This window comes from Aythya fuligula, chromosome 1, assembly GCF_009819795.1.
Source record: "Aythya fuligula isolate bAytFul2 chromosome 1, bAytFul2.pri, whole genome shotgun sequence".
NCBI classification, from domain to species: domain Eukaryota; kingdom Metazoa; phylum Chordata; class Aves; order Anseriformes; family Anatidae; genus Aythya; species Aythya fuligula.
The window spans coordinates 74,750,076-74,772,203 of record NC_045559.1 but is presented as its reverse complement, the minus strand read 5'-3'; the positions used below and the strand labels follow the sequence as shown (position 1 = coordinate 74,772,203).

The window sequence follows — 22,128 nt, the reverse complement described above, 5'->3', positions numbered from 1 at the left end:
TATAGCTACGCTTGGGCAGCCTCAGTCAGCTCAGATTCAGGCTCCACAGGGCCTCTGTCAGCCAGACACACCTGCACTGGATCCCGATTCCTCGGGGACCAACAGCTCTTGCTGGGGTTCGCTGCTCTTAGCTGGAAATAAGAGCAAAGGCACAGGGCTGACAATCAGGAGATCTGCTGCATGCTTTCTCATGTCAAAGTAGTAACCAGTTAATTCTAAAATCACATCTGTTTAGCTTTTAAAGCCCTACTGAGTTACCAGATTTTCCTCCTAAATATTTAGAGAAATGCACGTGCATAGATTACTCTGAAGGCTTTAAAGAAGGAACATATTGGAGTTGAGTGAGGCTTTGTTTTACAGTTTTCTACACTTGGCATTTAGTTTGCCAATTTTTAGAATAAAATTTCTATCCACGTTTTGTTTTCAGTTTTTGTCTGTTGTGGTTTCTTGTTTAATCATAAGGGTTGCTATCAGTGTTTTCCAGACATGGAATATTATTAAAAGCATTACAAGAAGATTTGGAAATATTTTGAACAATAACTGGACAAAGAGGATCGCTGGTTATGGAAGCTGGGTATGAGTTCTCCCTCTTCTCTACCTTTCTGTTACAGCAACACCTCACTCCCATCTAAGTGTCACCAAGTAAAGCCTGATAGGTGACTGTAGGTTCAGGTTTTTTCTTTAGTTTGTTGGTACCCCTCACCAAAACCAAAACATCTTGTTCATAGACTGAGTGCGCCAAGTGTCTCCAAACACTCACGTGCTAAACTGCCACTGAAATCAACGGGCTCTGTGCAAACAGGAGTCTCCCCACCATAAAAAACTGTGAGGCTATATTCTAGATGAGATAGGGTGGGTAGGCTGTTACAATCAGTGTTGTACCTTACATTTTGGGGAAGAGACAAGGACTCTGTGGAGTTTGGAAAGGACAGACACAGGAGTGGAAGGGTGAGACTCGCCTCTGCAGCTTGTTCCTGCAGAGGCGCAGGGCAATGTTCTCAGTTTGGCACTAACCTTGCCTGCAGGTGGTCATCCTCACTTTTCTGCGCCAGCTTTTTGCTTCTTGTCATTTCTAATGGCCTCCCCTTTCCTCCCGCAGATTTGTCGGCTTCCTTTCAGGTGCGTCTGCCAGAAGCTGGTGCCTGTAGCCTTGCTTGCTGTTGCATTTTGGTGGGCCATAAGTTATGGACTGCAGAATTAACAGAGAATTACAATAGGAGGTCATTGCTGGACTCTGACCAATATAATTAACACCCTGGTGGTGGCAGCTGGTTTGTTTTTCAAATTTACACTGATAAAAATCTCTTTTATATTTAAAACCTAGGCTAGTGCTGGGTCACTGCTGTTTCATACTCTTTTTTAAAAGAAAATGTTTAAAATAATGAGGTTGGTGCTGGATAACTGCCTGACTTGGTAGTTTTGAAGTGTGAGGCCAAGTGATCAGAAAGTCTGTTTCTGTCCTTTTTTTGTTTGTTTTAATGCAATACAAAATGTCTATTTCACATAAAGAAGTTTCTTGAAAATACTCTGTCAGTGGGGAAGACAGAAGGCATGCTGGTCATCCTTTAAATGTTAACATTGTAAAAGCAATAGCAAAGATTAAAACCATGATACTTTTCTAAAATTAAATTGTTGCTTTAAATGTTTTGCAGTGTTATCTACTTTGTTTTCTAGGACTGTGCTATTACATGTTAATAATTTATTGTCTTGTACAGATTATCTAATACTACAGGACAGGCCTCGATTTACCTTTATTTAGTAAAATAAGTATATGGAACTAGTTTATTGGAAAAAAGAGTTGTTCAGATGAGCTAGCAATCATGTTGGTTGGACTGGCACTCAAGGGCCACCCAAATCCAATCCATTGGTTCTGCAGAACTTCTCAAAAACTGACTACAGATTTTTACATTCTTTCCTCTGCCTCTTTATGAAGTAAAATTTCGAGTTGCCCAGAAAAAACAGAATTTGAGAAACTTTTTTTTATTTTATTTTGATGATTCACAGCTTTTTGGAAGTCATGTGGTTAGGGGGAAATAACTGACTAGAGGAAGATTGTAAAATGGTGGTGGGATAGGTGTCACCTCCACCCTCCCTGGGGAGCAGCCAGGACAGGCAGCCTTCTTGCCTCTCAAGAGCATGCCCCAGCCGTGCTGAATGATCCTGCCTACCTGTGTGTGTGCATCCTCACCGAGTGCTGCTGCTTAAGCTGCTTTTCACTGCACAGGAACACAGACAGAGAGAAAATGAAAGTGCATCTCTGTGGTTTGGGTATTCCCCTCACAAGAGGGGATACCTGCTTCCTTTCTCGTCAAGTGAATACAACTGCTAGGGCACTTTTGAAACAGGAAAATACAGTAATTAATGGTGCAGTAATTTAAGCACTTGCCTGAGAGGCTGGAGTTTCAAATTTGAGACACAGCTTTTAATTTGAGACAATGAATTTAAAGCACTCTTCTTCCTGTAGGTAAATGCCCAAATCAGAGGGTTGAGGGATGTGTTTCCTCTCCTTTGTGGATGGTACCAAATCCAATTAAGCTCCTAGCCTTCCACTTCAAATCACTCTTCTGGAGGAGGAAAAATAAAAAAAAGGAAGAGAAGGAGAGAGAAAAGAGAAAAGAAGGTTGAGGTAGAATATTTTGTCCAAACATTTTATGTTAAAAGATTTTGAAATATCTTCAACTTACTAGAAATGCAGAGAGAAAAAAAAGTAACTAGAGGATGAAGGCTGCAGTTTACCCTTCAGCATGCAAGCAGCAGCATGTAAACTGGAGTCTCTCCAAAAATACGTCACCTTTCTTTCACAGTGCTCTGGACTCAATCTGCCATTCAGGAGCAGGTACGTAAGGTACTTTACTAGAAAAGCATGTGTGGTACATTTAGAGCCGTGGTCTTACCCAGGCCAGAAGCTGGCAAAAGGAGTTGCCCATATAACCAAAAAAAGAGACCAAAACATCACCAGTGAGTTGATTGCTCTGTTTAACTCCATACCAGTGGCATGACAGAAAATATTTTAAAGTCATTTAGTAAGGCGTAAAAACTCCCATCAAAAGAGTCTAATAAACCAACTATGTGAGTGTAACAAATGTATCCACTGCAAATAATTTGATTCTTCCTGGCTGAATCTTTTTAACAATACAAAATAATTTTATGTATGTCTAGATAAATAATCTTTATGCCCAAGGGAGCAGCTATATATAGGAGACTGCCACACTACCTATTCCATATGAGAGTTGTAGGGGAGAGGGCTGTAGTTTTTCACTCTCAGGGACTGCAATAAATAACACTTTGAATCCTAGGGAAAGGTCAGTATCTGGCATGTATGGAATAAAACACAGTACTGGGGAGCATAAACTGTAACTACATCAACACCACACATGAAACACAGCACAAACAGAACCTGCAGCAGGTATCAACACCAGCTGGGACACTGCAGTGAGCAGTAATGGCCAGGTTCCCTCTCACATGTAACTAGGACTCTTTGCTCAATGCCACGGCTCTGCACTGTGACTCAGGAGACCTAAATTATATATATATATGTATATATATTATTAATGCACACTTCCTCATGTGACAGAGTTTACAGCACTTGATTTTTTTTTCCACATCCTGTTTCTTCTTGTTCCTAGGTGCAGGAACTACACTGACTTTTCACATCATAAAACTTTCAGTTTCCTAGAGCAGAAGGCATAGATGAGCGCACGCATAAAAGAAATGCAGGTAACAGTAGTAAGACCTAGGATCCTTACTTGCCCTGCATGCCATTCTCCATCTAGCCACATACAAGTTCTATCACATGCAAGATACCCTCCTGTTCTTTTATAGCCATGTACAGCACGATGTTGTGTCACCAGGCACTACACTAAAGCGAGCCCTGAAAGCTCTTGACATGAAGGCATAAAGCTGCCTGCCATACTTTTCAGCTTATATAAACTGTAACATCAACACAAAGGTATAATGCTGCTGTTTGTGCAGATGCCAGGTGCACAGAGGTAAAGCAAAGAACTGCACATGGTAGTAATGGCTGCTTCTCACCCCAATTAAACAGGGCCAACAAGCGTGGCATGCTCATAGGGTCCTGTTGTCACTTCAGTATTCTGCATCTATTGAAGGTTCAAAGGTGATCTACCAGTCTGTGCTGCATTTGCAAACTGAGATTTCTATTATGTTTTTCCCAAAGAGATTTTTTTCCATGCAAAGTGTGCAGTAAAGTGAAATAAGTAATATATTAATTATATATATGTATACACACACATATACACACACTCTCACACAAATATATATGGTAAGAACAGTATAAATAGAAGACAAGTCTTCAAATTTACCCCCAAAATGTTAAATAATTAAAAATTTGTAAACCATAAAGCACTATACTAAAAACAAAATGAGTGTCACCAGCATGCCATTCTCAGTTCTAACTACTATACAAGGTGGTTTAAAAGTCACTAACATTACTTTTGGTCTTACAAGATGTAGTCAGAAACTTCCAACACAGCTCATAATTCAATGAATGTTAATGTCATTTAGTTGGAATATTCTAACCACCTGGTGATAAATTTGTTATGCTTCACTTACTAATTAGCACATTCCTGTTAACGGTAGAGACTTCATCTTTTTTTTTTTTTTTTTTTTTTTTTTTTTTTTAAGTCAGCCCAGCATTTAACTGGCAGCCTGTAGTAGTCATATATGATTTAAGTACTGTATACTTTTCTTTTTTTGGTATATCTGCTAAAAGCTATTAAAATACCAAAAGCGTGAAGAAAAGGGTAAAGTTCAGCTGAGGCTTCTGCTCAGCCATGCATGCACAATCTATCCTCTACTTGCTCGTCTGTACCCAATCCCCTAACAAACACTGTTCTCTGATTTTATTCCTAAACCACGAAGCACCCCTTAGAGACAAAGTGCAAACAGAGCACGAATAAACTTTCTGTGTATCAGCAACTTTCTGTGCTTCACCAGTCAGGAAGCTCCTTCAAGGACTCTGCTCTCCACCGCATCTCCTGCTTCTGGGAAATGCCAGAGCTGGCAGAACATAGGGGTACAGTGAGAAGTGACATCAGCATACAAATTCCCGACTGGGTGCTCCTGCAGGGCTCACCTTCAACAAAGTTGCCCTCCCAAGGATCTCAGCAGGACATTTCCAGCACCCCTGGTTTCTGCTTTGTCAAGAAAAGCCATTTTCTTGACAAGATCAAGCCTATGCAATCACAGGATAGGTCAGGGTTCCAGAACTCCTGCACCTCTTGGGAGGCTGGGAATTCTGGTAAGTTTATTAATTTGGGGAAACATTTATTCTATATGAGGAATTTTAGCACAGATGATGTGGCACTGAACAACTGGAAGGAAAATTACTTCCTTCTACATGTGGACCTGCAGGCCAACTATCATGCATCCCATAGCATCCCAAATTCAAACCCTTGGCAACCCAGCATCAAACAACCTAGCTCTGTCCAGAACCCAGGTGGAGGACCCCTGGAATGGGCAGCAATAGCTACTGACTGGAACTTGAAGGCACACACACACACAAATTCAAAAAATAAAAATAAAAAGGAAAAAAAAAAAGAGGGGAAGTTGCTTGCAAGATTAAGGCCAAACAGAACACTATTTGGCATGTTTATTGGCAGTTTTGCAGTCCCAACACAGGTGGAAGAGCAATTTTGCAAGCTGCTCTCTTGTTCCACATCCGAGGCACACAGGGAAGGACAACGTTCACTGCAGTGACGTGCATGGTGCTCTTCTCATTATGAGAAGCAACCAACGCTTAAGACTTCCTCTTTTAGAAGTGTGAAGTTATTTTTAAATAACGCAGAAACAACAAGTTGCATGGATTTTTCTCAAAAATCTGTTTATGTCTCTGTTACTTCCTCATCTTCTGAAACATCTACGTGGCTATATTGCCTCCAGGCCTTTAAGTTACACTTTTTGAGAACTGCTCCTAGCTGCTTCCCAGGCCCCACTTCGTATGTGTACGGAAATTCTGTTCCTTGCTTTCTTTCATAAACAGAATGCATGGTCTGTTCCCACAACACAGGTGAAACAATTTGCTTTACTAGCAGCTTCTGAATGTGTTTTGAGTGCATATACTTTTTGCTATCAACATTGGAATAGACACAAATCATGGGTTTTTGAATCTCAGTGCATTTTAGGACTTCAGCCAATGGCTCTACTGCTGGTTCCATAAGTCGTGTGTGAAAAGCACCACTGACCGGAAGCATTTTCGTACGTGTAAAATAATATTTTCGGGCATTCTCCTGCAAAAACTTCAAAGCCTATAAAAGAGAGATAGAAGTGAGTCTCACATGACAAAACTTTACTTGCTCACCCCACAACCCCCCCAAAAACAATCTCACCAGACTTGCCATGACAAAACAACTCCTTTCCCTACCCAACAACTGGGCACACACTAGAAAACAAACAAACAAACAAACATCACAAAGCAACTTCTTTTGTTTGTCCAAACTCTTGCCACACAGGTTAACCTCCACATAGAAGCAGAAAGAAGTTTTAAATACTGAAATGTTAAATTCAACAAAATGTTAAATTCAACTTAATCTGCAGCAATACCTGCAAGTGTCCTGCAATGACTCTGCTGTCTGGAAACAAATAGTTTGAAATTTCACATACAGGGTTTTCTATACCCAGCAATTCACAGTGCCTGCGAGCTTCCAAGCAGGCAAACTTGTAATTTGCCTCCGGCCGGCCAATCACTGACAGCATCCCACCGGGGACAGCCTCCGACGCCTTCTGCATAGCTTCAGCACGCACCTTCACTGCATACAGTGCTAGGGAGAAAGAATGTAGAGCCAGGTAAATGTGGCCTTGGCTGACACTGTGTTGCATCACGCACAAGCTTTGGCTGCTCGTTCCCATTAAATGCTGATGCTTTCAGCATAATGTTAGGCAAATTAAAGTGAATCATAGAATCATTAAGGTTGTAAAAGCCCTCCAAGATCATCTGGTCCAACCATCCCCCTACCACCAGTGTCACACACTAAATCATGTCCCTAAGCACCAGGTCCAACCTTTCCTTGAACACCCCCAGGGACGATGACTCCACCACAGAATCTACGTTGGAAGAGACCTCCAAGATCACCTAGCCCAACCTCTGACCTAACAATAACCAGTCCTCCACTAAACCATATCACTAAGCACTACATCTAAACCTCTTTTAAAGACCTCCAGGTAAATTGACTCAACCACTTCTCTGGGCAGCCCATTCCAATGCCTCACAACCCTTTCGGTAAATAAGTTCTTCCTAATATCCAACCTAAACCTTCCCTGGTGCAACTTTTTGCAACCACCTCCCTGGGCAACCCGTTCCTGTGCCTGACTACTCTCTCTGAGAAGAAATGTCTCCTAATTTCCAACCTAAACCTCCTGACACAACCTGAAACCATTCCCTCTAGTCCTATCACTAGTTATCCGCGAGAGGAGGCTGACTCCCGGCTTCCCACAACCTCCTTTCAGGTAGCTGTACAGAGAATAGTGTAAGCAGAAAGTAAACTTTAACAAAAAAGAGCCGGGGGCAGGGCGGTGACAGAAGGGGGGGTGTCCTACAAGCGGCTTCAAAGCGTTTCCCCAGCACCTTCAGCGAAGTCCATGGCTCCGGCGAACACAAGCGCAGCGAACTCCCCGACGCTGTACCCGGCGGCGGCCACGCAGCTCTCCAGCACCTGCGGGTGGAGAAGGGACACGGGCAGCCGCTGGGCGGAGTGCATGGGGCGCCATTTCTCGGCGCCAGGCCCGGGGTAGGCCCCGGCGCGGCCCTCACGTCAGGCTGCCGGTGGTTGAGCTTCTCCACGGCGGCCAGGGAGGCGACGAACACGGCGGGCTGGCAGTGCTGGGTGCGGTCCAGCTCTGCCCGCGGCCCCTCCAGGCAGAGCGAGAGCAGGTCGTAGCCCAGCACCTTCTCGGCCAGGCGGTACATGTCCCGCACGCCGGGGTACCGCAGCAGCCCGCGGCCCATCCCCACGAAATGGCTGCCCTGCCCGGGAAAGAGCAGCACCGTGCCCTCCCGGGGGGGCCGCCGATCCCGGCTCGCCGCCGCCGCCTCCTCTCCCGGCGCCCCGTCTCGCTCCGAGCTCCTCAGCAGGTCGCTCAGACTCGCCGCCCGCTCCCCACCGCCGGCCAGGGAGCTGCGCGCCCGTCGCCAGGCGCGGTGGAGGCCGCCGCAGCCACCGAGCCGCCATGGCGCCGCGGCCCAACTACCCATGGCCGCCGCCGCCCGGCCGCCTCTCCCCGCGTTGCCACGGGAACCGGGCGGTTCCAACCCCCCTCCTCCTCAGCCGGCCCGAGACGAGCCGCCCTCGGTCCCTCCTAGGGGCGGGTCCCGCCGGCGAAAGGTGCAGGGGTGGCCGCCTGCTGGCACAGGAGGCAGTGGCGGGAGCGGAGCAGACTAGAGGTAACGGCCGGGCCCGGCGGGGGGCGACCGCGGGGTCCTCGGCGCTGAGGCGGGGCCGGGGGCAGTGGGGCCAGAGTCGGGCGGCTCAAGGCGAGACCCCGAGGAGAGAGCGGGCTGGGAGCCCACTGCTTGACACGGAAAGTGCTGCTGCTGCTTTTTGTCCCCCGAAAAGGAGCTGAGGAGGAGCAGTTTGTTCTTTTTCTTTCTCCTTTTTTCTTTCTTCATCTTTTTTTTTTTTTTTTTTTCTTTGTGAGTTTTTCCGTTGTCCTTTGGGCAGTAGGTGTCCTCTTGTGTTGCCTCTCTGTTTCTTAACTGGACACGTATGTATCTTCAGGGCTGCGAGAAAGGACTTGTTTTTTTTCAATTTCCAAGCAATTCTTATAAAATGGAGCAAAATGCACTGTACTGGCTTGAGCACTGAACAGCAAGATTTTTTTTTTTTTTTTGAAAAAATGAAAGCCATGCAGAAGTTGCAGTTGTGCAATGACTTTGCATAGCTTAAGGTTATGAAAGAGTAGCAAGCAGTGAGTCTGACATCACTACCCAGTTTAACAAAGTAGATTGTATTAGTTTAGCAGGGCAGATGGGAAATGGATCAGAACGGCAAGACATTGTGTTCACTTTTTATTCAGGCTGATTCAAAAGGATTGTGGTGGGCAGATTTTGCTTGCTTTTCTAATCTCTATCCTACATTTCACTGTTAATTTCCTCTGTTTTTGTCAACTTCAAGGTAAAATACCTGGAAAAAAACACATGAATTTCTCAATAATTAGCTGAAATACACAGGCAGCAATGCACGACTACATCCTGCTCCACGTCTGCCTCTGCCTGTAACATAAGCAGCGGTGATACTTCGTGTTCAACCAAGAGCAGGCACCCAGGCGGCAAGTTATTAGGCTGGCCAGTCTGCGTTTCCACCTCAGTGAAAGCTCTTAGTGTAACCAACAGTTGCTCTCATTGCTTTCAAGCTGCACGGCAGAGCTTTGAGGTCCTGTTTCTGGCAGCTGCCCTGCAAGCTCCAGAAGCCAGACGTGCCCCTTTTGCATGAGGCCAGGGTTGCAGCTCATCCTATGTGGGCCCATTATGCCCAGGTAAGGTGCACGGTTATGACCTTCACATCTGAGGGTTCAGAGGCAGTGCCTGGGGCAACGTCTGGGTCCTGTAAACCACTGCAGTATTGTTTCCTTTTTGGTTTGCCAGAAAGGGCACAGACTGCTTGCAAAGCACCTGATGCTTACCAGTGTTAGTGGATCATGAACATCTGCTGCTATTAAAGAAAGCATCCCTTAGATGTGGCACTTCTGCGTCATTTTACTGTGTTTAAGGAATTCATGGCAAGCTGGCCCAGGCATCACTTAAACAAGAACTGTCCAAGGGAAGCTAAATTGTTTTACAGCATATACACACAAATGACAGTTTCAAAGTGGGTAGATGAACAAGAAGAATCTGCAGCAGGAGGTTAGGTAGCTAGCTGTTTGAAAGGAAAGTAGTGTTTGTCTTTCAAATACAATGCGTGCAGAGGATATTATACAAGTTTACAGAGGTAAAATCAGAAGACATTGAGCAGTATGCAGCAAATTATCACCTGGGAAGATGGTATTCTAGCATAAGTTTCTGTTCACAGCATGTGGATCTGATCACTTCAGTAAATCCTAAATTTGCCACCCCAGAAGAAGTGTAACCTGGGTGGTAAGACTTGTTTTGTCTCTAAACCTGATACCTATATTACTCACATTGTATCCTTAAATAAATACAATCAGTTTTTAAATTTATAAATACATATTATAAACATACACTTGTTAGGCATTTATATTGTATTTATATTCTGTAATATTGATTGTAGAAGTCCCTTATTTCTGAAAAACATACCTGACATTGTTCTAGCTATTACTTAAGATCAACAAAGATAAGACTGCTTTTTCTGTGGTAGCCATGTTCTGCATCATAGACTATGACAACAGTTTACTTTTAGTGTCACAATTTCCCAGGAATTAAAGCTACAACAGATCTCAAAGGTTTATCATAAATTAAATGTGCACCCTTTAATTCTTCAGATAGCTATGTAAGGAAAAGCTTTACTCCACTTAAGACATGCATGCTGCCTTTCAGTCCTGGGTAGGAACATATCTGCCCTCAAAATGAGACACTACAGAGGATGGGAGGGTGAGTATACATCTTGGGGGATCCCCTGCCCCTTCTCCCCCCATACTTTTGCAGCTTTGTCAGTCTACCTCAAAACACCCAGGACCAGAAACTCCAGAGCTGCACTGGGGATTTAGCCTTGCTGAGAATTTTCTTCAGTGTTTTTAATGCAATAGGTGTGATCTAAACCCTGTGTGATTGGGTAGCCAGCATTAAGTTGTACAAGAAGGGGATTAGTCAAAAGTTTGTCCCTTTTCCAGATAAAAGAGAGGAGGACACACAAAGCTTCGGTTTTACTTTCTGCATGTTAACACTAACACAGGGAAACAACCTGCAAAAAGATAGCAGCTCATTAGGCAGCAAGCTGCAATATATTTTTTTCCCTTCTCCTTCATTTTACCTGGTACTTTACTTAACTGGAATTATGTTTTGGCAAGTCAGCTGTTTTGAATATCTAGAAAAAATATTTTAACATTTGTAAAACAAACTGTCCTGCTGCAGTCAGACTAGGGCTAAATGGAAAATGGGTGGGATTATGAAGAAAATGTTGGAGGGCAGAAATAAGGGGCAGAAACAGAAATAAGCAAGCTAAGTGTGTGGGGTGCGTGAAGATTTCCAGTGCTGGTCACACTGCAGTTACCAATCACAGACACCCAGGTTTCTTTAGTATGAAAATCAGGGTGCAAGAGTATTGTGCAACCTGATCTCACCCTGATGTGGGGTTGGAATATCGCTGGGAAAATAAGCTATTCTAGTTGTAACAATAATATAGTATTATTAACTAAAACCAAAACAAAACTTAGTTGCCTCATCATAGTTGATTGTAAAAACTGAGAAGGTTTTCAGTCCTAAATCTATAAGCATCAGGCTTAATTCCAATGAAGCTGAATAGAACACTACATTAAAAGGAAGTCATGGTTGGCAATCCTTTACAAACTCTTTGACTACATTATTTTCACAAATTTCCTGGGCATTCCATAAAGGTGGCACAGATCTCATGCTGCATAGCTACCTGCACAAACGCTACAGCACTGACTGAGCGGCAGCGTAGACCCAGGCTAGGGCTGCCAGACTGCATGTGATAAAAGGTCAAAACAGAAACTTTATTTGCACAAGCTTTTCTGAGATGAGATTGTGTCACTCAGGACCCTTCACCTTTTCCATTTTCCTCCTCTCTTTGTCACCCAACATTGGGATTTCATACACAGCACCTTTCCTTGTGTGCGTCTTTCATTGCTTAATGATCTTTTGCCATTTCAGTTGTTTTGCTTGTCTGTTAAGGTTCATCCATTGAGTCTCCACTGTGTCCCTTCCTTTTACTTCCTCTCACTAAAGACCTGCCGCAAGTAGCCAGAGAAAGATGGACACAGCTTCTTCCAAAGTGAAGAAGCTGAACAGGTGTGGCTCCCCTATTGCTTTTTATTGGAAATTGATACTAGTATTTAATTTCTGGGGAATTAAAGACAGAACTCCCACTGCTGCTGGACAGCTGTAGTCTACTGGACTGATCCTGTAACTGTGCTGCACGGCTTTGTTCTTCTTTCTGCTAGGTACTATGCAGGAGAGAGCATTTTGCAATGCTTGGGAAGTCCTGAGAAATGCTACTGGAAAACATCCCATAAAAATGAGCAGTAACAGTAGTCAAAATAATAGGACACCAATATTGAATTCAAATCAGTATGTTTTATTTCTTCACTTTTGTCTGTTCCCCTTTCCTGTTCATGCACAGCTTGATTTTTCCCTTTCTCTGCTTTGTGCCTTCACCACTTGTTTGCCTACCTGATTTTCTTCCTTATGTCACTTAAGAATTATTTTAGCATTCTTCCTCTGACATGTACAGGGACAGACTTGCAGCTGCATCATTTATTTACTGACTGCAGCAGAGAATTGTTTTTCCAATTTAATAGCATTTAGCACTTTTGGCTGGCAGAGCACTTTCAGACTTATTTCCTTGGGGAGAAGCTGACAGAAGGAACGACACCTGACAAAGTCCAGTTGCCTAATACCTGCAAGAAACTGCCCTGATATTTTTATGTCTAAATAAAGCATAAAACCCTTGGGGTCCTTGCTTATCACTTAAAAAAAATAAAATAAAATGCTAGCATTTCATAGCTGTGCTGGAGATGCACCCATGACCAGTGCTGTACCATGTGTGTACAGAATTAATGCCTGCTGTTCTCTTCAAGGTAAAAGTAACAGAATAAAAATTGATGAGATCTGAGCAGCTTTCTACTTGTAACTTAAACTTTGTGAATTACTATCGGAAGGCAACCAGAGGGAACCGTTGTGTTTGGAGCTCTTGTTCACATTATACCTCGTTGCTCCTGCACAAAGCAATTCGCTCATATCCCAAAGGCAGAGCCTTTGATGCTGTCAGTCTTGGCAACAAGTAGCACGCTCTACAGCTCCTGCAGGAAAGTAACCATACAGATCTACGTGTGATAGAATGCATTAATTCCTTTGCTCCACTTAAGGCGCTTCCAGTAAAACAGCAGGAAGAATACTCAAGGCAGGAAGTACAGCAGCAATGACTGCAGCAATGAGCTATGCAGAGCTTTTCCTCCCTTCCTTGCTGTCCATCCTCCACCCAAGACCTAACTGATGCAGTTCCAGCAGGCTAGCACATCGTTCTCCCTCTTCCATTCCCTCCAGTCTTAGTTCTGTATTTTTCTCTACAGTTTGTCTTTCACCACTTCATGCTTTTCTGTTTTTGACAGTCTTACTGCTTTGGCTGCTGTCTTTTTTCATGCGCTCCCACTCACTGCCCTCCTACACTCTCCCCTGAGGCATCCTCAGAGCACAGCAGCCTACATGCCCTTTCTTGTTTACTGCTTACAAACTTTCCAATCCTGTATGCTTTACCAGTCCCACTGTTCTGCCTTCAAAAATTGTTTGCTCCTATCACCAGAAATTTTCTCGATCCTTCTCAGCCTGGCCTGTGGTCCCACCTACTGAAGTGTCCTCTGAAATGCTGGTGGCTCTAACGCTTTCTGTCCCAGGGTTTCCAGAGCTGCCCTTTCCCCATTTCTTCCCTACCTTCTTGCCATCTTAGGATCCCTTCCTGCCATCTGTCCCTGCTGCCTAACAGATTAACAGAAATTGGGTGTATTTGACCACTGTACATTTGAAAAATGATACACTTTGGTTCTGCCCTTTTTATAATCCTCTCATCTATTTGCATTTCAACTAGCTAAACACAGATCTTTTGTAGCAACTGACTTCTTGCCAGACAACTTGTGATGAAGCTTTTCCCTGCCTACTTCCTTACTCTTTTTATTGCTGCCTGTACTCCAACTAAAGCAGCTCAGCCTGCCAGAACAAGGCGTTGCTTCGTCTTACTTCTGTAGGCAAATTTAATCCAGTATACTTTATGGGCTTTAGCAGCTGAGATGGCTGCAACTGATTGCCTGTATTTTGAAGAAGCCCCATTTAGCCACCAAGATCTCCATCCTTGTTCATCAAAACATCATTTAAGTGCTTGTTTTCTCCTTGCCCTCCCTAGCACATGTTTTCTGAGCAGCTTCTCAACTGTCTGCTACTTATCACACCCATCTTACTAGCCCCTGAACATCCTTAGCACCCTTAGAGGCTAAAAATATAACACAGTGTATAAAATTATTTTGCTTGAGCACAGGCAAGCACACTCTTTATCCACTTCATCACTTTTGATTACACCATTTCTGTAAGTGAATGAACTTTGTGGTGAATACAGAAATAAAAGTTTCTTTGGGCAGTCTTTTTTCCAAGTGCACTTAATATAATATCAAACTGCATTATTCCTCTGGCATAATTATTCTCACCCATGAATGACTATGTAGGTAAAATTCAGCAGTCTTACATTCAGCAGTCTTACTGCGTGAAATTAAGGGGGAAGCAAAGGCTCAAAAAACCTCAACCAACCAAAAAAAAACAAACCACCACCAAAACCCACCAAAATGTGAATGATAGGTTCCCATATGCAGGTGAGTATTGTCCAGTGAAACTGATAAAGGATATATTTATTTCAGCTGCACTCTTTCTGAGTGCCAAGGCAAGGCTGTGGATCAGATCCTACATGTGTATATTTTTAAAATCTACTTTAAAAAAATGGAATAGTTTCATAGTTTCATTTTAAGGTTGCTCTACTAATCAACTTGTTTGGGTTTGTTTCAGATTTACTGTCTCAATGGAAGTGGTACCAGCCTGGGCCCCAGCAGTGGGCTTCGCACTCTTGCCCCATGCAGGAGGATTTTTAGGAAGCACAATAACCAAAAAGGAAATCTTGGTGTGGTATGAATCTCTGCAGAAGCCATCTTGGTGTCCACCTAACTGGGCGTTTGCTCCTGTTTGGGGAACTCTCTATACATCTATGGGGTATGTTTTTCACATTGTATCAACACACTTATCTGATCTTCAAGTTATTTATTTTATAATACTAGACCATAAAACTATTACTGTATTCCTGTAGCTGTACGTTTGTAAGGAACTGTGTCAAGCTGCCTGTGTAACAGGTAAGAACATGTTTGGGGAGTTGTGTGCGGGTTTGATAGGACATTTTGTACACAGAAGTATCCACTTCAAAGCAGGAGTTTGAAAACCTGTCATTAATTTGCTTTCATTATTCATTCTGAGGGGAAGACCTGGCAAGCTGGCAGCAATGGAGTGAGGAAGCTCTGGGATTTCTTATAAGCATGTCCTACAGTAGCTTTAAGAAAATGAAAAAAAAAAAGAGATAGAACTGTTCTAACAGAGCTCAATTAAAAGAAAACAAAATCAAAAATAACATACATGTCCTTTCAAATTAAATTGGCAGGCTGTTAAACTATAGATGTCTGAAACCCTCTGCTGCCTCCTTATTTAACTAGTTTAAAATACTTGACAGCACAGCAATTACTGTCAAATGAACAGGAAAGCATGAGGCCAAATACCATTCCCACAGGTACTGTAAATGTTTAATACTACTGTATTTTGGCAGCTGTTACTTTTAATAAGATGTAGCAAAAATATTTATAGAAGTAGATTGTCTCAGGAGATCATTTGGGCAGCTTTGTTACTTCTCACAGACTGCTTCAGAAGCTGTCCACCCAACAAAGCATGGTTTTATGTTAAGTCTGCTCAGGAGCTTCGGCAGAGGCTGGTGCAGCCAGCAAACACTAAGTGATGCCTTATGTTCCTTCTGCACTTGTTCATTAAGAACTAGCCACAATCCAAGACAACATCTTTTTTTTTTTTTTTTTCCTAGCTATCAAATATGCATAGTTTTTAAACCCATAGTATTAATTTTTAGGCTACATTCTGTACCTGGATGTTAAATTGGCTCTCTTACAGAGTGTCTTTTTTAATAGCTCTTTTCTTTTGTATATTCAGAGAGTTAATATTTGAATTGGAGCATTACTGTCATGGGGATAAAAAAGAAACAAGAAAAAAAAATCACTTTCCCATGAAGGGCCTTCTTCAAGTTGACTGCACAGTTCATAAGCCTGTTTCCTGATTTCTCATCACTAAATCTGGACACTAAATTAAATCTTTTAAAAATCCTGATTGTGACAGTTTATCAGCTTACTTTGGAAATACCAGAAGCAGATTGAAGAACTTGGTTATGTACTATATATACATCTAACTCAGTGAAAAGGCATATTTATTGTCAGGCATTTTTTTTCCATAATCTGTCCTGCACACACATTCCTTGGAACAATCAAGACTCCTAGTTCCTTTAGTTATTTCTTGCTTTTAATACATTCAACAGATTCTAACAAAAAGCAAGGTTTAATAAGCTTCCATGCTTTTCTCTGATGTTTAATTCCCAAATAAATTTGTGCATGACGAGCTTTGCCTTTAGTGAAAGTTAGATGTATCAACAACTCTGAATCCACACTGTAGCTGTGTTAAGTCACTTAGAAACTGACTTCAGTCCTGATGCCTTTTACAAAGAGAAACCATTAAGTTGCTCATCCTTCTCTCCCAAAAAGAATATATGTTTTAAATATTCTCTGTAGTCAAACTGCCAGGATACCAGAGTTGCATTGTCTACTTATTGTGAAAGAAGTGGTCAAGAAGCAAGCTTTGGTCACCAACTTGGTCAGACCCAAAATATCCGTATTATTGAACACTCCTACAAGTGTTTGTCTGCTCCTTAAGGAAATAATGCTTAAGAGTTGGTATCCATCTTTGCTCCATTACCAGTAGAAATACATATGAGCCCCCGCTGTCCAGTGAAGTGCACAGTCCAGTTCACATGCCTACTGGACTCCTACCAAGATGGACTCTGTATTCAGTTTTTAATTCTGAAACAAGAGTATAATTTGAGGTGTTGGCATTTTGTCCATGGGACTCTTGTCTCTTGGAATGGTTCTGCAGTCATGTGTATTGAAAGGTCTAATGAAAAAGTCAAACAAGCAAAAGAAGAGTCTTGGATGATGAGTACTCATTTTAATAATCTGTCATGCCTTCCATGCAAAACTAAATCTTACATTGGCCAGTCTCACAAATCCCAAGAATTCTTGTCTTTAGCAGTTTATGCTGTGGGATCTTTCCAGTGAATTGCTTTTCAGTAGCATTAAGATGGCTTGTTCAAAATCTTGAGAACATTTTGGGAAGATCTTTCAATAGATGGGATCCCACAGAGAAGGAGGGAGCTAGATGCTCCTTGCAGTTCTTTCAACAGAAGTCCTAAAAATCTTTGTTCTTCCTATCTTTGTACCTCCCTGCCCCTCACCATCCCTTCTGAAACATGACTGTAGGGTTCATTCTTTGCTCAAACACCATCCACCACCCATGCTTCTGTTACTCATTTTGTCCATTCCCACCTCAATTCCTACTTCTCCTATATTCATCTATTTAAAAAGCTTTCTTTTAAACTACAATATTTTTAAAACATTATCTCCCAGTATTGATTTTTTTTTTCCTATTCAGAGACTTACCTTTTATCTTTGAGTCTTAAGATTTGCTGTGTTGAAATGGAAGCATTCTCTTTTAAGACTTAAATGCAGTAGGTCATCTGCTCCTCCATACCTAGAAATAAGAACTCTGGCAGAACAGGGGAATTTTTCCTCCCTCCATCTTGCTGTCTGTAACAGATGATCAAACCTGCGCAGTCATTGATTCTGTCAAGTAGTGCCTGGGTATCTACTTTTCCAAATTAATTTAGTTTCTGACACTGAAGCAATTTGATTTGATTAAGAATACGTGGTTGCTTTCTAACCTGTGTATTGAATTACCCCTTACATTTGCCTTTTTTTTTTTTTTTTTTTTTTTTTTTTTTTTTTTTTTAGATATGGCTCTTACCTGGTATGGAAGGAATTGGGAGGCTTCAATGAAAAGTCAGTGGTTCCTCTGGGCCTGTATGCAGGGCAGCTGGCATTAAACTGGGCATGGACTCCAATATTTTTTGGAACTCACAAAATGGGATGGGTAAGTGGATAACAAAGTCTCCTCAGTATACAATTCTGCAGTCACTTGTAATGTGTTAAAACACAAGTTTTGAGTTATAATTTTTTCTCCCTGAAACTGAACATGATTTGTATAATCAGTATAGAATGCAGCTTGCAGAAGTTTTTCTTTATGCATGCTAACAGCCACCTGTGAGAATTATGTATCTACAGCACCCATGAATGTTTAGATTTCACGTAGTTCTTTCTGCCACCCTTTGATAAGAGCTTTCTGTGACTTGAAAATGTAAACATTTATGCCTTAGTAAAATTCCTAGCTATCTCTTTGGCAAACAGCAGTGATAAGAAGCTTATCATTACTCATGTAATCAGCATCCATTTTAGATCAGACTAATTTTCTGCAGTCTGAAGAAGAACAGCTTGCCTCAAAAATAATTAGTATAATTAGTAGTTTTTATTATTTGCCTGGTTTCCTAAATAAACAAGCAACATTATAGTAGCAGAACATTTTGCAAGCCATTGTTAATTTGATTTTATGGCATCTCTTTTGGGAAGCATTTATAACAGAAAAGCATTCGGTGAGCTTACTTGCTCTAAGTCACACTGAGTTTCTATTCAATGTAGCACTTCCTGCTACCAAAAAAGAAAAATAAGGAAAAAAATAAGGTATATATAGGTGAGAAAGATTTTTATCTGCTCCCAGCTGCTGTGCCCTTTCTTCTGACTGTTATGAGTCAGTTTACCTCATAACTCAGAAGAAATATTTTTCACTAGCTAGTTTCTGAGAAGAAGTAAACCACAGAAACATACACCAAGTGTCAGAGCTAACTGGGAAGAGCCAGACAAATATCTTGACTAACTAGTCAAGAAAATGCAAAAGTAAAACACTAACCACCATCCTGGTGTTTCAGGGGCTGGTGACTCTGCTGCTCACAACTGGTACTGCAACAGCTACAACTGCTTCCTGGTATAACATCAGCAAAACAGCAGCTTATTTGATGGTTCCTTATTTAGCTTGGCTAACCATGGCTTCTGCACTCAATTACCGTATCTGGAAAGACAATTGTGACAAGAACTCTGAATAAACAGCTTTTCGCCAAAAATATTTTTTCCTTAAGAATTTTCTAAAGAAAATTATGACTTTTTTTTTAGCTAAACTACTTATACCATTACTATTTGTTAATTACAGTTTGATAACAGCAGTCTTTGTTTGAAACAAATGTGTCTAACTGGGTAAGTCACACAGGAGTTTTATGGTAAATTAAATGATAGTGCTGATTGAAAGGTAATACGATATTGAAAACTAGTACATTTTATAAGACAACAGCATTTTAACTGTTAGCAGAAATAAGCACAAATTGCAACCTCACTACATTCAGATGAAGAAATCCAGCTGTATATAAATACAGCTTCTAGAAAGCTGTTCCAAACAGTTGCAGCCATGACTGTGGCCTGAGTCTTTCATGTGTACCACTATAGGGTGTTGTGAAGTGTCTTGCTACAGCCACCAGATATTTGTCCTGTAATCATTGTACTCTGCAAGTATTTGAGACCAAGTCTTTTTCACAATTTGTGCCTTGACGCTTTGGAGCATTGTACAGTCTAGGTGTCAGCTAAATGTATTAAACTACATGTAAACTTACTTTGTTCCTCTGTTTTTATTGTTTCTGAACAAAAAAATAAATAAATACTGAAGGCAACAGGATGCTGTAGCCCCAAAGATGGCCCCTTCCTTTCTTCCAAACATTGTAATGGACAAACAAAAACAGCTAATTCAAAGCCCCTGAATTTGAAACCAAGAGCACTCAAATATTTAGCAGCTCTCTGCACACACTTCTGGCATCACCAGCAGCACTGGCCAAAAAGCACCAACGTACTCCATGGAGGCTCCTCAGTGTGCAGCCAGTTCACCATTAGACCTTCAAGGTGGAATGGGCAGCCAGGTCACAAGTGGATTTGCTGCTCTTTAAGGTGCTACACATACAAGCACTGAAGCTACTACTACTTGCAGACTCTCATTTTAGCTTCTTGGAAATGCAAACAAGGGTTTCTCTTCTTCAAGGTTATGGTAGCTGACATGGTAAGATCTGGAATGCTTAGTTCAACTAGTTGCTTCCTACAAGGCGAAGAATCTTTTATCTAAAGCAGAACAGAGTATTTTTGCCCACAGAATATGGCCCAACTGCATAAATCGCACTAGGTTTCCTAGTTCATTCTTTCAGTTTGGTAAGCATGCTGTTACTTTCCCCTTTGTACTGAGGGAAACCTTCCCCTCCACTCCAGATCCACAGTTACTTTGTTACTTGTTCTCAAGTACTTTGAATGCAGAGAGTGCCTTTTGCTTTTCTACAAGTCACAAATACATCTGCTGAGCAGCACTGTATATCTGTCGTGTTAAGGGGTGTAGCTGATTAACCGTTACGGGCCCGGTCGGATTCAGGGTACTGAACCAGTCGGACATTCACCAAAAACGCATTAACCGTCTTTGGGTCTGGTTGGGTTCAGAACACTGAACTATAACGGATAACCACCCTTACCCTAGCTGCACTTAATGAGAGCTATCACAATGCAATCAAGTATGGTTTATTACAGCAACAGATAATCAGGTTCTTTTGGATTACCAGTCATAGTGACTGTCTGCAAAAGCAAGCTAGCATGCATGAAATACACAGGTGTTACAGATGTTACAGGTGCACGGCCTAGAAATAAACACGTTAAAAAGATCAAAGACTCTAGAGAGATTTATAAGCAAGTATTCAGATCTCACCCAAAGGCATCCCAATGGGGGGGGGGGGGGGGGAAGAGAGGCTCAGCCCATCGACTGATCCCAGGAGGCAGGAGGTCCTAAGGATGTTGTATTTCCTCAGGATGCTATCTCCCCTGACGATGGTATCTTCCCTAACATCCCCTCTCTCTTGGGCCAATTTATATTATTTTCTATCTTTTAGGTGGAGCTTGAGTGGCTCTGGTCAAGCATATCTTAGTTATGATTGGTGTAAAGTTTTCCCGTCTCCGTTTAAAGTAATAGGCTCCGAGAAATTCAGGGCGCATGCTCAGTGAGGGGTGGTCACACCTTGGAGGTGGGTAGCTTTTGGGACGGAGGTGTGTTTTGGTATTATAATGATATTATAATGAGCAAAAAATACACTAGGGTACAGCATTTGTCAAAACATGACAGGTCTTTGGCTCAGGGTGGCAAAAAGTGCAGCTTTGTGCACAAAAACAATCGAGTCCCCACCTGATTACAGAGCCTAGCCGTGGTGTCTGCACTCCACTCTACGCTCCATGCTGTTCCTTAGGGCTAGCACACCAAGTTTCCCCAGCGTGATAGCATCAAAGGCTGGGAGTCTAGGGAACGCTCAGGTAATGCAGTTATGCCCTACCCTGAAAGCCTCTTCAATGCTGTACCTTTTCCTTAAAAATGTGAATGTTAGTTTTATTTTCCTAGTTACTTCAGGCAATTATACCACAATGTCCCCTTAGATCCAGTCTCAAGCACCTGTTTCTATATTCTGTACCACAGCCAAACTATCATATGCATTGAAAGTAGTCACACTATCTATGATAAAGAAACAGAAATGTGATTAAGCACTCCACATCACCTTTGAGGAGTTCAAAGAAGTTCTGACTGGTGAACTGCAGACTCTGATATGGCTGTCAGCACCAACTGTGTCTGACTGATGTAGCTCTTCTTTCTGCCCCACCTATGAAGTGACAATCTTTGCAAGACAGATGGATTATTTCTCTAGTCTATGTTCCAGTCAGTAAAAAAAGAATAGCTTTCTGAAGAAGAGCACCCTGATATAGCCTAAGAAATCTTTCCCTTCCTCATCACAAGGGATAACACATTTGATAGCAAAACTTCATTAAGGTTTCAAACACTTCCACAATTTTGTAATTGTACTTTGTGCTCAGATTCCAATAGCTGCAACTAGCTATGAAGATACTACCCACATAACTTATACTTCATGGTGGACAGAACACCTTTTGCAACTTGTCCATACATAAAGTAACATAATACAGCCTAAAATTGCAAATTTCAGCTAGTTACCCTGATCTGAAGGGGGATGAGAGGTCAGGAATGATTCATTTGAAATTGACAACTCACTCTCAAACATCTGTCTTAGGGTCTTAACTGGAAAATCCAAAGACTGCTTGGTCCTCTAGCAGTTTCTTGGATCCATTTCCTTTCCTCAGGCTTTTTTTTTTTTTTGTTGCTGC

At 42.0% G+C, this 22,128-nt stretch overlaps 2 protein-coding genes across 2 annotated transcripts; one reads left to right on the top strand and one right to left on the bottom strand.

The window, feature by feature from the left end:
* Positions 1–4,625: 4,625 nt before the first annotated feature.
* Positions 4,626–8,265, bottom strand: MCAT (malonyl-CoA-acyl carrier protein transacylase). The gene is made up of 4 exons (XM_032181548.1): positions 7,769–8,265; positions 7,583–7,670; positions 6,562–6,779; positions 4,626–6,266 (listed from the first exon to the last, which is right to left on the bottom strand). Exons 1-4 carry the CDS (start codon positions 8,207–8,209, stop codon positions 5,844–5,846), a joined length of 1,170 nt encoding a protein of 389 aa, XP_032037439.1. The 5' UTR covers positions 8,210–8,265; the 3' UTR covers positions 4,626–5,843.
* Positions 8,266–8,301: 36 nt separating this feature from the next.
* Positions 8,302–19,549, top strand: TSPO (translocator protein). The gene is made up of 4 exons (XM_032181561.1): positions 8,302–8,398; positions 14,693–14,893; positions 17,791–17,929; positions 18,819–19,549. Exons 2-4 carry the CDS (start codon positions 14,706–14,708, stop codon positions 18,990–18,992), a joined length of 501 nt encoding a protein of 166 aa, XP_032037452.1. The 5' UTR covers positions 8,302–8,398; positions 14,693–14,705; the 3' UTR covers positions 18,993–19,549.
* The last annotated feature ends 2,579 nt before the right edge of the window (positions 19,550–22,128 follow it).